The sequence below is a fragment of the Physeter macrocephalus genome, chromosome 3 (genome assembly GCF_002837175.3).
Source record: "Physeter macrocephalus isolate SW-GA chromosome 3, ASM283717v5, whole genome shotgun sequence".
NCBI classification, from domain to species: domain Eukaryota; kingdom Metazoa; phylum Chordata; class Mammalia; order Artiodactyla; family Physeteridae; genus Physeter; species Physeter macrocephalus.
The window spans coordinates 276,729-292,480 of NC_041216.1; the positions used below are offsets into that span (position 1 = coordinate 276,729).

Genomic DNA, 15,752 nt, shown 5'->3' on the forward strand with positions numbered 1-15,752 from the left:
TTTTTAAAATTAATTAATTTATTATTTATTTTTGGTTGCATTGGGTCTTTGTTGCTGTGCGCTGGCTTTCTCTAGTTGCGGCGAGCGGGAGCTACTCGTCATTGCGATGCGCGGGCTTCTCATGCGGTGGCTTCTCTTGTTGTGGAGCACGGGCTCTAGGTGCACGGGCTTCAGTAGTTGTGGCACATGGACTCAGTAGTTGTGGCTCATGGGCTCTAGAGCGCAGGCTCAGTAGTTGTGGCACACGGGCTTAGTTGCTCCGCGGCATGTGGGATCTTCCCAGACCAGAGCTCGAACCCGTGTCCCCTGCATTGGCAGGCAGATTCTTAACCACTGCGCCACTAGGGAAGCCCTAGACTTCCCCTCTTGATGGCAGGTTTATCAGAGTCATATTGCAAGAAGAGCATATGTGAGATGGAAGATAATGTTATGACAGTCACTGGAAAATACAGTCTGCCATGATCGGTGTTAAACTGAACCTGGAAAAGGGAGAAGGACCAGCATTCTCAAAGGCAATCTGCATTTTGGGTGATGGCACCAAGAATATTTGGAGGTGGCAGTGGGAGTGGGTGTTCCTGAGTGACCTCAGGTATACCGGGGAGAAAGAACTATCATCCCATCTTATAGTACAGGAAGTTGAGGCTCAGAGAGGTTTAATAACTCATCCAAAGTTATGGTGCTAATAATTGGTAGAATTGGGAACCAACGCCTGAGCCTGAACACACTGCCTTTCCGTGAGGCCTGGGCTTCTGGGAACGCCATCCTCACGTATATTGGTTGCCTTGGTACTTGGTTCACCAACTATAGATGTGTTGGCCAGTTAAAGAAAAGGTTAGGTAGTAGTTATGTCTGTCAGACTGTCTCTCCCCCCATCCTCCAGAGTATCACCTCTATATCTTTGCCTGTTGGGTGTTTATGGGAAAGGCAGGTGATTTGATTTGGTTCCTCCTCTTGGGAAATGGCCCTTCAGCCTTAGGCCCACAGGGTGACCTCGTGGGGAGGATGGATGGGTCAGATATGCTGCTGCCAGCTTGCAGGCTCTGGGTTTTCTGGAAGTTGCAGAGCAGTTTGTGCTTCTCTTTGTGGTCTGAGCTGGGTTCTAGACCCAGCCACTGCCCTGCCCACTCTGTGTCCACCCGACTCTCAGGGCCCTGGTAAGGTAGCAAATGGGTGGGCAGAGACACCCTAGCAGCTGTCGATGCCTCTTCTTTCCTCTTTGAAGGATCTGATGCTGCTGCCGATGAGGGCTACTTCATCTATTAAACCCAATACACTTGTCGCAGCTGCTAAGCCCCCGTAAGCCGCCGGGCGCAGTGTTTGTGATGGGACTGACAGTGCATGGAGGAGGCTGATTATACACGATTCCATTTCGCGGGCCCAGCAATGTAATTTCACAGGGCGATCAGCGTTTGCATGTAATAGCAGGCTGTGCTGAGGTGTCAGAATATTAAAGGCGCTAATGGCAAAGCTCCCTGTTACACAGGGGGCCACCCGCCGCGCCTACAGCAGGGCTGCGCGGCAGGCCCGTCGCAGATGGCTGGCCACTAAGCTAATGGGGCAGCAGCCAAGGCGGGCAGAGCCGCGAGAGGGGAGAGCCAGCCGGGAACAGCTCGGCACCTGCTTCCCTGCGCATGGAAATTACAGCAGCCCAGGGGAAGGAAAGTGTGCGTGCCTGCCTGGCACAGGGCTGGAGTGGGTGGTTTGGGAGGCCCAGCGTCTTTCACCCCGACTCTACCTGCCCTGGATTGGACTCCTCCGTCATCCTTCCACCTGCCCCACCCTCTGGCCGGGAAGCCACAGATGGGCAGGTTGGGCCCTGGTAGCTGGGAACGGTGCAGCTAGAGAAGTGGCACCCAGTGAATTTGGAACCAGCATGGGAAAGGGGCCCAGGCACAGGCTTTGGCTCTTAAATTTCTGCCCAGCACTGATCAGGGTCAGAAAGCTTTTGGGTCCCTTACCCCACACCCCAAAGGCTGGCAGAAGAGAGGGAGGGAGTGGGGATAGGAAGTAGGTGGGAGAAAAGGGGGTAGACAATATTAGGGCCCCTTGACTGATGACAGTGGCCAGTGTTGCACAGAGCTGGGAGGCAGCCCTCAAGATATTTTCTCCTTCCACCCACGTTGACTGCCCCAGCCACACCCCAGCCTTTGCCTGTTCTCATCAAGCTTGCTCCTGTCAATCTCCTTTGTCCTTGCTGTGTCTTCTTCCTGGTGCCTCTAGTACCACTTCCTCCAGGAAGCTCTCCTAGCCATCTCCAACCCCTCATGGGCCTCTTTCTCCATTGTGCTTGTGGGCAATCCACAGGGGACAGCCTCCCCAATCCTTCTGCTCTGATGGCTCTCTGGTCCCAGCCTTGACTTCTCAGCCAGAATCTCTGAGATATAGCCCACATCACCTTGCCCTGAGCTGGACTCCTGGGAAGGCTCTGCTAAGATTCACAGATGGATGTAATCTCTTAGGGAGGATGCCTGAAGGGAGTAGGGAATGGAAGGATGGGCTGAGTCACCTGAGGGAGAGTTTGGTGGGTGTTTGTACTCGTGCTCGATGGTGTATATGTCTGGGTTGGGGGGAGTAGGGGAAGGACTTCAGAAGTGAGTGCTGGGGGTGGTGGGCATGTGGGTACAGGCTCACAGGGGCAGCAGGTGCAAGATCCAGACCACACATTGATAGGAGCACAAATTGTGAAAGGACCCTGTGTTCTCTGGGTGGCTCTCTGCTGGCTGTGCCTGAGGGGTACCTGGGATAGCAGAAGTTGAGGGGAGCTTGCGGGTCTGTGCCCTGGTACTGTGCCTGGGGGGGGGGGTTCCACGAGGCAGGTGGTCACGTCTGAAGGTTCAGCTCTGCAAAGGTGCATGGCAGTACCTGGAGGAGATATGCCAGGGTTCTCAGCAGGGGCAGCAGGGGGAGAGCCCAGGCTGAAGGAGAGCAGTTTTAATTAACCGTTTTTAATATCATTTTGGACTTTGGCTGGTATGTGAAGGCCCCGCTGGAAGCAGCATTTGTAAAAATTAAATCCCTCTTATTAGGAGCTTGGCAGACCCATGTGCACGTGGCTTCCCCTCCCCCGGCCCATGCCCCCCTGAGGAAGTGCTGGATGAGGCCGTGTCACGGCAGCAATTGGTTATCACGCCTTATCTGGGAATACGAAACTGCGGCATGACACCCGCGGCCTCGGTGGAGACGCCAATTCATCTCGCCCCGGCTCTGACAAGCTAGACTGCCCTTCCTGAAAGGCATTTGTCAGGCGGGACCGGGCTACCGCCTTGCCTGGTACCCCTGTTTTCCCACTGTGGGTCCCGGCTTGCCCTGGACCAGCCAGGCCCAGTCTGGCCCTCCTGGGCTCTGCTGCCCTCCACCCCGCTTCCGCACATCCCCATCTGCAGAAGATCTTGGGGGGTCATAATTATAATAATAATCTAATCATGGTGACGCATCGGGGCAAGTGCCTAATGTTATCTGAAGTGGTCTTCCCGCTTAGCTGCGATAGGACTCAGGATGACGTGCAGATAACGCTGAGCTGCCCTGTCCCCGAGCCGCAAGCGGAACAGAGGGGCCTCCGCAGCCCTGCCGCCCGCCCGCCGCTTTAAGCCGGGAAGCGGCAGCACCTGCTAATGCAAGTGTTTAATATTTGATGGGCTGGGATAAAGCAGGATCACCTTCGAATTGAATTGAGTGTCAGCCGAGAATCTATTACTGAAATTCGGGTGTGATTTGACAGCAAAGTAGACGATGTTATTCTTCACTAGTTACTGCAATCTTCTCCCCGACATCACTTAAATATTTTTTTCTTTGCTTGAGTAAACACACATTATCCTTCTTTTTTTCCCCCTTCCTTCCCTTTTTCCTTTTTAGAGGGGAAAAAAGCCCATCCAGCTCGCCTTCTCCAGGCTGATAGAGTAGATTGTTATTTCTTTATTTGTCCTATTAAATGGAATTTTTGATCGTTTAATCCGCCCTTTGTAAGTGATTTTAAAGTACTTGAAAGCCAGCCCGCCACTGCTCTCTGGCCCACTGCGCTCCAGCCGCGGCCCTGACCGCGCTCAGCAGCTCCTCCAGCTGTGCACCGCCCACTGGCTGTTCTCCTTGCTGCCTGTGTCCCAGCTCTGCCCTGGCTCCAAGCCAGTGTCCTCTCCCCTGTCCTTGAGCCTCACGCTCAGCCCCCGATTTGTGGGTACAGCTGTGGCCTGGGGAAGGGTGGGAGGGTTGGCTGGAAAGTTGGGCTGTGGCTGGTACCTCTGTGGTCAAGGAAAGTGGCTTTGGAGGGGGCTGAGGTTGAAGTACACTGGCTCCTAGCCTCCCAGTGCCCAAGGGGCTGAGGCTTGGTTCCTGCAGCTGGGAAGGAAGGGTACTAGACCTCTGCCCAGCCCCTTGGTCCTGGCACAGCCTGTGTGTCCAGCCTCCTGTCCTCCGTTTTTGACCCCATGCTGGGCACTCTTCCACCGGGAGGCAGTCTATAGTGGGATGGGGACCTCCTGGGCCCAGTGGTGGGCGGGGGCTCTGCAGTGCCTGCCTGACCATGGCTAGCAGTCACCTTAGTTCCACCAGTGGACTCACCATCCAACTTCTGGAAACTCACCCAAGCTTCATTCCCACTGACCACTGTCCCACACGCTGTCACCTTCCTGCCACTGGGAGGACAGCCTGGTGTTTGGGGACTTCTAAGGTGAGGAGATGGGCAATGTTTGAAGAGTCAGCTAGCCTCGCAAGCCCACTGGTAGAAGCCTGGGACTTGCTTGCAGGCTGAACGGGAATTAAATCCCTGTTGGGCCACTTAATAGCATTCTAACCCTTATAAGTCTCTTCTTGGCCTCAGTTTCCTCATCTGTGACATCTGGTCATCGAGCCTGTAAGGGATGTAAGAGAAGGTGCTGTCCGTGGCCTGACGTGTGCCCTGCCCCCCCACCATGGAGGTGGGTGGCGGCCAGGGGACAGAGGGGGACAATGGAGTGCTGGGGGCCTGAGCAGATCGATACCCCCAGCACTTCCTTCCCCAACCCCAGGAAAACAATTAAGTACAGATCGATGGGTGGCTGCTTTGAATATGCATAAGTGAGCACTTGACCTTCAGCAAGATCTGCTCCCCACCACACACACACACACACACACACACACACACACACACTCACACACACTTTTTCTCTCTCTCTCTCTCTCTCTCTCTCTCTCTCTCTCTCTTCACGTGCTCCCCTCACAGCTGCCTGAGTCGGCCAGGTGACCTTACCCCTCCTCAGCTGAGCCCCCATGTGGCACTCAGCTCCGCAGTCTGGCCTGCCTCCAGGTCAAAAGCAACTTGACCACAGGCAGGTAGTTGGCCCCCTCGTCTCTGGCTTCAGTTTTCCTGTCTGTGGAGTGAAGTCTGGATATATTGGTCTCCAAGTCCCTTCCGACAGCAGTCTTTGTGACCAGTAATGCTGTGGGGAGGGGGCCCAGCAGAGGGCCAGGGACTCTGGAAAGGGGGGGCATGGGTTGAAGCGATGCCCTATGAGAGGAGGGGTCCTGATCAGGAGAATCTTAGTAAATGGGAGCTCCAGAAAGGAGGCTGGTGAGGGGCACCCCGTGGGAGCCAGGGGCCTCTGATGGGGAGACGCCCAGGAGAAAGGGAGCTGTGGAGAAGGAAGGGGTTTTCTGGAGGGGGCCCTGGTGGAAAGGGGACCCAGCAAGGGGACTCCCATGAAGTGGCATGATGAGAGTAAGCCCTTGCTGGGAAGACATGGGGGGCTGGGGGTGTTGGTGAATGATGGGATTGGGTCAGGGGTCAGGGCCTCTGGTAACCACTCTTGCCTCCTGTCTTCCAGGCTTACAGCTTCGCCATGGGCTGCTGGCCCAAGAATGGACTTCTAGACATGAACAAGGGCCTCAGCCTGCAACACATAGGCCGGCCCCACAGCGGCATTGGTCAGTCCCTCCACATATCCCCCTGGCAACTCGGTCCGTCCCCTACCCACATGCCAGAGTCCCCTGGCACACAGAGGGGTTCCGTGGCTCATTCAGTCCTCCAGCAGGGTGCTCTCCATAGCTGGGGGGAGCAGGGAAGGGGGGTGGAGTGAGGGGAGAGTGGAATCTGACCATTGGAAAGGATCTCTCAAAACAACATTCAAGAGGAGGCTGGGGTCTGGGCTTTGGGTGGGTCACAGGTGGCCTTGGATTCAGGCCAAGGGATCCTGCCCTTGGCTGCATCTCTGGTGGGTGATGTCCTCAGAGGGGTGGGCACATGTCAGCTTACCCACCCCCCGTGGAGCTAGAGAAGGCTGTTTAATATTGTTTCAAGTCTGTGGCCACTAAACTGGGCGATCAATGGGAGTTAAGGAGATGAATTATTTAAACCTCACCAGCTTTTAATTAGTCAGGGTCCTTCTGACCGATGGCTCTGTCCACAGGGTATTGAACTCCCCCGTAGGAGCAGCAGCCTCCATTGAGCGGTGCCTGGGTTGGGAGGGGCCACTTGGGGTACCAGATGGGGGTGCACCCTCAGGGGGGATTCCTGCATGGGAGGGGGCTGGTTCTAGGCATTGGAGGCTCTGCTAGCTTCTTGTATATCATTGTGGATATGTGTCTGTGAGTGTATGTGTGTGTGAATGGCACCTTCAGCTGCATGTCTCTGTGTGTTTGTCTAGGGGTTTATATGTGTCCATGTATGTGTATCTTTTTGAGGGATGCCTGTATGTGTGTATGTGTAACAGTGTATCTATATACATTTTCCTGAGGGCACCTGTCTGTGTATGGAAGCAACCATCAGCCTGTATGTGTATCCATCAGAAAGTGTGTTTGTTCATTTCTGTGTATCTTACTTTGTGTGTGCATCTGCACACATGTGCATACAAATGCTTTCAAGCAGGGTACTTGACAGGCATAGGCTTTGTTCCAAGTGGGGAGGAGCAGGGGTGTCCCTGGGTGGTGCTACAACATTATCATAACCTGTGTACCTTTGGGGAGGTATGAGGGGGAGGGAGGGGACTGGCAAGATAACACCGAAAGGGTCCAGTCACCTGCTACAGACTGGCCCCTGATCCTGTCTGCAGACATCACAGGTGCCTAGTGGGGCTGGGCATGCTGAGTGGATGTTCCTGTCCTCGGGGAGCTCACATCCTGGGAGGAGACAGAGACTGAACTGGGCAGTTGCCACCCAGGGTACTCAGGGTCGTGATAGAAACACCTGGGCTGCCCCAAGGGAGGTTTCCCCTGTCCTCAGTTGCCAAGTGGCTTCTACTTCTTCATTTACATTTCACTGACTTCAGGGACGCCCCATATCATTCTTATTGGCCCCCAAGGCTCTCCTGGGGTCCAGGGGGAAAGAGAAAGTGGTCAACGGGCCTGGGGAATTGGGAGTACCCCACAACCACTGCTGTTCCCTCCCACAGGAGTTATTTCGTACAGCCTAGAGGAGACCCCAAACCTAGCAAGCTGATAGGCCTTGGAGGTCAGCAGGAAGTTTCCTAGAGAAGATGAGACTTGAGTCAGGGGATCCCTGAAGGATGAATAGGAGTTTGCTAGGCAGGCAGATGGGGGAAGGGTTTTCCACTTTGGGGAAACTGTGTGTACAAAAGCCCAAGGGCAGGAGGAAACCTGACATGCTGAGAGGATAATTTTGGACGTCTGCAGGTAGTTTGCCGTGACTGGAGTGGGATATTTGGGTTAGGAAACGGCCAGAAATTAAACGGGGAACAAGCCAGCCTTGAATGCCAGGTTAGAGGGTGTGGCTTTTTGTGAGGTTTTGAGGAGACAGGAAGTTTGTGAGTGAGATAAGGACAGGATCAGAGCTCTGATCCAGAGTCAGTGAGGCAGTTGGTGCTGTACACACTAGTTCTAAGTAGGTGATCAACAAATGCTATGGTAGATGAATGGACAGTGAGTGAGTGAGTGGATGAATCAGTGCAAGCGTGACGGGAAAGGGAGGGACCAGAGAACCAAGGCCACTGAGAAGACTTGCATTGGCCCAGGGAAGGAGGAGCTGCCAGAAACTGAGTCTGCCTGGTGGGAGGGGCTGGCAGGACTGGGTTAATGCACCCCATGCAGCCTTGAGTTGGATGCCCTGCTTCTGTGTATCTGTCCTGGGGGTGTTTGTGAGAGGATGGGGTTCCTTGTTCCCACTTTCTGCTGCCTCCTGGGACTCAGTGATGTCGTTCTTGTTGGTTCACCCATGTTGACTCTGGGTTGGGACCCCTGAAGTATTCCCTCTTTCTTCAGAGAAGAAGGTTTTTCCATCTGGGTGGGCCCCAGGGGACAGCCCAAGGCTATGGGTGACAATGAAGTCAGGGCTTTGGAGCCAGAAGCAGTTCAGGCCCCATGACCTAAGACAAGGGCCAATGCTACCTGCCTCTCGGGGCTGTTGGGAAAGCTCGGCGAGGTCCCCTGTGTGAAGGGCCTGTGCGGTCTGAGCACACAGTGGCTGCTCAAGGAGCTGCCTCCTCTGTCGCTCTGCCCATGCCAGGGTCTCCCCAGGGCACTGGGGACTCCTGGCACTTGGTCCTTGTATCTGTGAATGAAGAGGGCTGCCCTGCCAGCTCCTGGCTGGCTCTGAGGTGTGGGTGAGGGTGCTTGGAAGGGGGGGAGGATGCAGGGCATTAATTGGGCTGGGAGAGGCGGGGAGGGGAGGTGCGGGTTTTGAGCGGTGAGGTTAATGGCCCTCGCGCCAAAGAGACAGCTTTAATGAGCTTCAGCTGGCGGTGCCCCGAGTTACTGTGCGTGCTAAAAGGGTCGCGCTGTAAGAGTTTGATGTGGACTGTTTCCCAGCCCTGGGGTCAGGGGTCAGCTCCTGTCACTGGCCACTCAGGCTGGTCCTCAGTGACATGGTGCTAATTAACTGTGTGAGGAGCTGCCAGCCCGAAGTGGGGAGTGGTATGTATCTTGCTGGGAGGTGAGGCGGCACTGGTGACGCTGGGTAAGGGCTCTGCAGATCCCACAGCCTGGCCCTCTCCAGGAGCTGCTGGCTTCTCCCACAATGCCGTGGGGGGCAGTGGCGGGGTGTGCAGGTCACCGATGACCCTGGGCCCTGGAGGGATCTTCTGAGTCTCCTTCTAAGGTATGTGTGGCAGGGGAAGCCTGTGGGGCCTACCTGGCGGGGACTCCTGCTGAGCATTGGGGTGGAGGAGGTGCTGACAGAGTAAGGGGGCAGGCGTGCTGGAGGCTTGGGCTGCCGGGCAGGGCAGGGGCCTAGGCTGTGGAAGGGAGGGGCCCGCTGGGATCGGTGCGCCCCGCTGAGCTGTTTGAGGGGGAGCCGTAGGGTGTTTGGGTAGAGGAGTGACCTGGTCAGAGTTGGGTTCCAGTCAGCACCATCTGAGAGTTTGTATAGGGAGGACTAGTGAGGAGAAATCGCAGAAGGGGAGGCCACAGGCGTCGGGGTGTATGTGTAATAAGGCATGCGGCAGTGGTCATGGGGAGGGAGGTGGTGGACGTCTGCCTTGCACCTACCGTGTGTCAGGAGCTGTGGTAGGTGCTGAACGTGCGCATTGGGAGATGACAGCCACAGGTCCCTGCCCCCACCCAGCTCACAGGTACGGTCGCCAGGATGGGGTGAGGGCTTGGCCCTGGGGACTGAGGAAGAGGTAGGGTTCTGGGATGGAGCTCCGGGCAGAGAGGGGGCTCGGGGGCTGTCTGAGTGGGCTCGTGGTCGGGGAGGAATGCCTCCTCCTGGGGGGTGGATTTGCCCTTGGGAGCCTGGTGAGCAGGGTGGCATGGAGCAGGTTGTAGGTGAGGGGACTGCACATTTGGAGGACTGCTGACTGGCTGGGTCAGCGGGCTCCGTCAGCGCTCTTGGCTCGGGCGGCTTCCGAGGCAGGGCAGCCTCCAGAGGGGACTGCTGAGTGGGCCTTCTTTCATTTCAGCAAGTGGTCAGCACGGCATTCACATTATCTGGGGGCGCTAATTTAATTTTAACACTCTCATGAAGGCAGGCATTATCGTTCCCATTTTACAGATTGGGAGGCTCAGGCTTAGTTAAGTGACTTGCTTGAGGTCACACAGGCAGTTGAACTGAGGAGCCAGGATTCAAACCCAGGTCCACCTGAGCACAAAGCCTGTGTTCTCACCACCGTGCTGAACTAGGAGCACCTTTTTGGTCTTGGGCTTTGTGCTGCCAACAGAGATGGTGAGGAAGAAAACAAGCTCACGTCTGCATTTCCCTCAGTGTCGTGTAAAACACACAGATCTTGGCAATCTTCAGTAGCAGCACCTGAGGAAGAAAGGGGCAGGGGCATCTCCACCCTTCACCCTGCTACAGTCGCCCTTGGAGCCAGGGCCCTAACACTTGGCTTCCGGCCTGCTCCTGACCCCGACAGTTAGTTCTGCACTGTGATTTCTGTTTGCTGTCCACCTCGTGGCCCAGGAAAATCCTGCCCATATTCCAGGGGCCCCCGCCTCTGGGGATCTTGCCTGGCCCTCCTACTGTGAGCTCACAGAATACATCCCTGGACCCCAGTTATAGGTAATGATCAGGCCCTACGTACTTGACCTCTCTAAGGGCGGGGCCTGGGCCTCCTTCCCTTCGTTCTTTTTGGAAGTCTGCACGGGAAATGTCAGATTTCCTCTGTTGTTGGGACACGGAGGCCCCACAGACTGCTGGTGTCACAGGCGGAGAGAACAGTCGGAACCTTCCCTGGTGCCCAACTGGGTGGTCCTGCCCTGGCTGCTTAACCCTCTCTGCTCAGGGACTGGGGGTCCCAAAGGCTCCAGGTGAGACGGATGGCCCGACACCAGGTGGGCTCTCTCAGGAGCTTGCTGCCCAGCACAGTTTGGCAAGAGAGCAGGCTGGCAGGTGGCAGGTGGGGCCTGGCCCTGGGGGGCAGTGCTGGCCTGTGGGCTCCCCTGAAGGAGTGGGGTGTCTATCAGAGTCCAGTCAGAGCACATTAGCTCTGTGACACGGATCTCATTAGCGCCCGTGAGAGGTGTCACTGCAGGAGAATCGTCGGTTCAGGGAGATGCTTGTACCAAAAGGAAGAAAGGACAGTGACAGCCTTTTCTCTGCCGCCTCCGCTGCCGCGCTCCCTGGGCTGCCCGCCCTCCTCCTCGTGGGGGGGTGGGGTGCTGGCTAATGAGCTCGTCTGCAGTACAGCTCTGCCTTTCCCTCCTTGAAGTTCCCCGGTCCCTCTGAAGACCTCGGCCCGGGATTAGCACACACCAAACGCCAGCCCCCCTCTTGCCCAGCAGGGAGTTCCTTCTGATCACCTGCTCCTGCTGCCGTGGGTGAGGGAAAGAGGTGGGGTGAAGACAGAGCCACTGGGGGGCACCCTTGGAAGGCTCAAGCCCCTCTGCCTCCCTTGACAGAGTGACCATGCCCACCTCTCTGCAGTGGGCTCTTCCTTCCCAGAATTCCCATCTTCTCCTCCCCTCCCCTCCCCCATGACATCTCCTGCCCAGGCAGCGTCCCCATCCCTGTGGTGAACCCTCCTCCCGAGGGGAGAATGTGGGGACTCTGGCCAAGGGTCCAGCAGGTAGGATGCAGACCCGATCTGATCTTGGGCTTCCTGGCTGAGCTAGGGGGCTTCAGAATCAGCCAGAGCCCAGTCTGGGCTTTGGATGACCTGAGGGTGGTGAAGAGTTGATATGAGGCTTCTGCAGACATGATAGCCCTGTCCCAGAGAGGCAGAGGGGTGCCTCTCCCCCTCCCCCCTGCTTTGGCCATCTTCAGGACTGGGAGGGGAGGAGTCAGCACAGCTGCCTTATGAGGAGGCATCAGAGACAGCTGGAGTGTGCTTGTTTCCCCAGCACTACCACTCCCCTACACCACCCCCCGCCTCTCCGCCCCGTCCAGTTCTTTCTAGTGTGTCCCAGAGAAAGTGAGGAGCCAGGGGATGGCCAGCCACAAGGAGGGATAAGTCTCCAGGCATTGACAGGGCCTCCACTGGCCTGCCTGCATTAGTGCTCAGGGCTGCTCACGGCTTCCCCCCTGAGCTGGCACCCTTGGAGTCCAGGGACATCTGAGGAACTGGTCCTTGCCAGATACCAGGCTCTAGTCTTCAGGAGCAACTACAGATGGAAAAATGGATGGACGGATGGCTGAGTGTAGTGACAGATAGATGGAGGAGGTTCTGGTGTATGTCTGTGTGTGTTCTGTGTGTGTGAGATGCACTGGGAAGTACAATCTTTGTTTCCCTACCTTCCTAGCCCCAGGCCTGGCTTGGCCTCGCCTTGTCTCTCTCTGTATCTCCTGTCAAACCATCGCAGACGTAAATGACAAAGAAATCAGAAAGACAGATCAATGCTGGCCAAATTAGCACTTGCAGATAGACTGTGCGGGGATGTCAGCGCCCTGACCCCTGGTGATCTTGCAGCCTCCGCTGCTGATATTATGCAAATTGCATCCATCTGGCAGGACCTGCGTGCTGGCTGCTCCTACTCAGAGGAGTAATGGGCTGGGGGTGGGCAGGAGTGTTGGAGCAAGAGTTGGAGTGAGTGTGTGCGTGTGTGTGCATGTGTGAGCATGTGCTTGAGTGTGTGCGAGGGCGTGCGGTGCCCATCAAGCACTGGGTGGTGATGGAGTGATTGACAGGGCAGATAAGGGGCTGCATTGGATTCCTTTGGGCTGGGGGATTAGGAGCAGCCACAGATGGGAGATAACCGGACTTCATTTCAGTTTATTTTCCTCCTTATCCCCTCTCCCCACCTTCACTCTCCGAAAAACACAGTCTCTGTAGTTTGTGTTTTCATCAATATTTGCAAGTCATTACCACTGGTTTAAGGTGAGAGACAATGTCAGGGCCCAGACCAGGGCCAGCCCTTCCCCCAATCCTGTACAGGTCTGGTACCCTGAGAATTAATACCTAGAGCAGTCTAGTCAGCCTTCACTCCAGTGGTGTTCACAGCATTCCCTCCTTCCAAGCCCACAGTACTCAAGGAACGATCCATACCTCATGGACCAGCCCTACTAACCTACCTTATCTGACCTCAAGCCACCTGACAGTCCTTAAGCTGGGCCCCTGCCCCTCCCACCTGAAACTGCTGTGTGACATTCGTGCCCCCAAGCTTTGGTTTCAGCATTGGTGCTTCTGCCCCTGGTATCAGCTGGGTCCCCTGGGAGCTGCTCTTTTTTTCTGCAGGGCTCTGGACCCTTCTTCACAGCTCCTTCTGTCCCTGACACTATTGACCCAGCTGGACAAAGCGAGGCCTGTGGCCTGTGGAGAAGGGAATTTGTTTGGTCTGGTCTGAATCCGCCATCCACACCTGTATCCTTCCACAAGATTTGCTGAGTGCCAGATGTAGTACAGAGGACTTTATGTCTGCAATCTCATTGAATTCCCAAACCCTGTGAGATTGGGGCTGTCACCTCTACTGTATATAAGGAAACTGAGGCTCAAGAAGGTTGTCATGCACCCAAGGCAGCAGGGCAAGGAAGCGGGAGAGCTAGAATTTAAACACACATCTCTCTAGGGTCAGAGCTCTTAACCACCAAGCTCTCCTGCCTCACTGCCATGCCGCCAGCCGCAGACACTCACACACTCACACATCGCCAAGCCTGGATCTGTTTAAGGGAACCACCCTTGCACAGTAGGCAGACAAGTTCCTTCAGCTCCTAGTCTCTGAACACAGACCCTGACCCAGACCAGACCCCCTGCCGGGCTGAAACAGCTGAACCAGCCCGAAGGGGACAGGATTCAAATGCATCTTGCCCTCAGGAGCTGTGTGTCTGAGACAGTTGGGCTGTAGCGAGAAGGACACACAGAGGACAGAATGCACCCAGCGGCTGAGCCAGCCCAGGGATATGTCACAGCACGTGGCATCCAGGACCCTGCAGCTCAGGGAGAGGTGCTGAGCCGCTCAGGCCAGCCAGCTGTGGCTGAGGGAATAGCTGTCCCAGGAGCCCCGCCAAAACTGGGTCCCCGCTGTACACTCCCACCAGGCAGGGTTGGGAGCTGGGAGTGCTGGGGACATGTCCGGGGACATGTGTGCAAGGGGAGCTTGTCCTAATGAGGAGAACATGGCTGCTAGTTAGGCGAGGGGCGGGCGGGGAGCCGCAGAGCTGATTGAAGGCAGGGGCAGGGGTCAGACAATTAGGCCCAGATCCGGCCGTTTGATGTGAGTTCTGAGGCCTCAAAGCCTCCCTTCAGCCCGCTCCCTCCACTCCCTCCTCTCCCTCCTCTTTCCTTTCTTCTTCTGCCCAAAGGCAGGACGGATGGAAACGCTTACTCTCACTGTTACTATTATTAAACTCTGCAGCAGGCCAGCCAGACCCCAGGACTCCTGCCCACAGGGGGCACCCCAGGCCCCCAGGAGGCTCCTTGGGCCCCAGGAGGGCATCTGGCCAGAAGCCAAGGCCAGCCCGAGGACAGGGACGAGATGAGCCCTAGGGCAGGGTAACCCTGCTTGCCTCTCTTGCTTCTGAGGGAGTGAATAAGGTTGCCAGTGGGGATTTGGTCCTGGAGCTGCCAGGGCCACATCCCAGGCCCGCTTAGACCATCACCTCCTGCAGCTGCCTGGTTCTTTCCTATTCTGCCCTGGGGGTTTGGGGGTTAGGGCATGGATCATTCACACTCATACCCCATCACACAAATCTTTGTCTGCAGCAGTCACAGCAAAACCTTGCCCCACAAGATAAAGATACATAGAGCCACATGGCTCCACAGTGCTGTCACAGTCATACACCAGAGCAGGTCCCCACCCCCCATATGAGGGCCACACGTGCCATCACAGGGTCCTTACACCCACAGGGTCTTGCACAAAAGCCCTGACTGTCTCTGGTGGCAGGGCTCTGGGAGCTAAGCCCCTCCGCTGGGGTAGCTGGGAACCGCAGCCCAACCTGGTGTCTAGGGTGGGTGGGTACCCTTCCAGTCCCCCATCCTAGGTAATAAGCCTTGAGAGCTGGTACTGACCAGAGAGTGGGAGGAAGCCAGATTGGGGCGGGGGTGGGGGCGGGCGGCAGTGGGTAGAGGGAGGGTGGGAGCAGAGATAAATGTTAGCTCATTTCTTCCGTAATTAGTTACTCCCTCATCCCCGCGTTGTAATTGTGAACAAGCTGTAATGTTTAATTAGTCTGTAAATGAAACCCCAATTTCATAATGGCCTGGCTGACAGGGCTAAGTGAGCAGGGGGGGGAGGCAGAGGGGAGGTAATCGGGAGGGCCTGCGGGGGTTGGGGGGTGGGCAGCAGCCTCATGGGCTCACCTCCTCTCCTCTTCAGCCCCAGCCTGGCCTCTGTCAGGGGAGGCTCTGTGACTGATCCAGTCCTTGCCCTCCTGCCTTTAACATCCTCTCCATTGGCCCTTCTTACCAGAGAAAGGAGAGGGAAGGGAAGGGTCCTGGCATCCTCCTTCCTCCCTCCCTCCCCTTCAATTCTCTGGTTGGGATACCACAGTCACAGCCCAAACTAGATGTTTCTGGTTGGAGAAGCTGACTCTGGGGGGCCCAGGCCCTGCGACCCCAGCAAGGATGATCCTTCCTCCCTAGGTCCAACCTTCCCCCTCCCAAAGTCATCCTACTAAGAGGCCCTTGCTTCCTTGCCCCTGGACTTCAGGATCTGGCCCTACACCTCAAGGAGCCAGTGATTGGCATAGGACTGGCTCCTCCCTCTGGAGTCCGACTGCTAAACGTAATCAGCATCCGCGCTAGGCCAGCACCCCAGGCCAGACGTTACTCTCGGTAGGTATCTCCGCAGACTGCGATGAACCGGAGCTGCCGCAGGGGGGAGCCCCCGGCCCCATCGCGGCCTCATCGGCCTCTGCCTGTCTCCGCCACAGCATCCTCACCGTCTGCACGCGCCCCCGCCCCGCCTGCTGCAGCCATAAATCTCAATTTACGAGGGCGGCCCTGGTGGGGGAGGGAGGC

General features: G+C 56.5%; 1 protein-coding gene across 6 annotated transcripts in view; it reads left to right on the forward strand.

Annotated features, from left to right (window-relative positions):
- ERI3 (ERI1 exoribonuclease family member 3) overlaps window positions 1–15,752 on the forward strand; it is a 130,776-nt gene that overhangs the window by 99,667 nt on the left and 15,357 nt on the right. For 5 of the 6 annotated variants that reach the window (XR_008616553.1, XM_007118089.4, XM_007118087.2 and 2 more), the window contains one exon: window positions 5,796–5,895. The exons of the other annotated variant lie outside the window; for it this stretch is intronic. Coding sequence is in view for 4 of the 5 variants with exons in the window: in XM_007118089.4 (XP_007118151.1) it covers window positions 5,796–5,895 (100 nt within the window). In the remaining variant the exon portion in view is untranslated. The remainder of the gene's footprint in view (window positions 1–5,795; window positions 5,896–15,752) is intronic. 6 annotated transcript variants of the gene reach the window in all.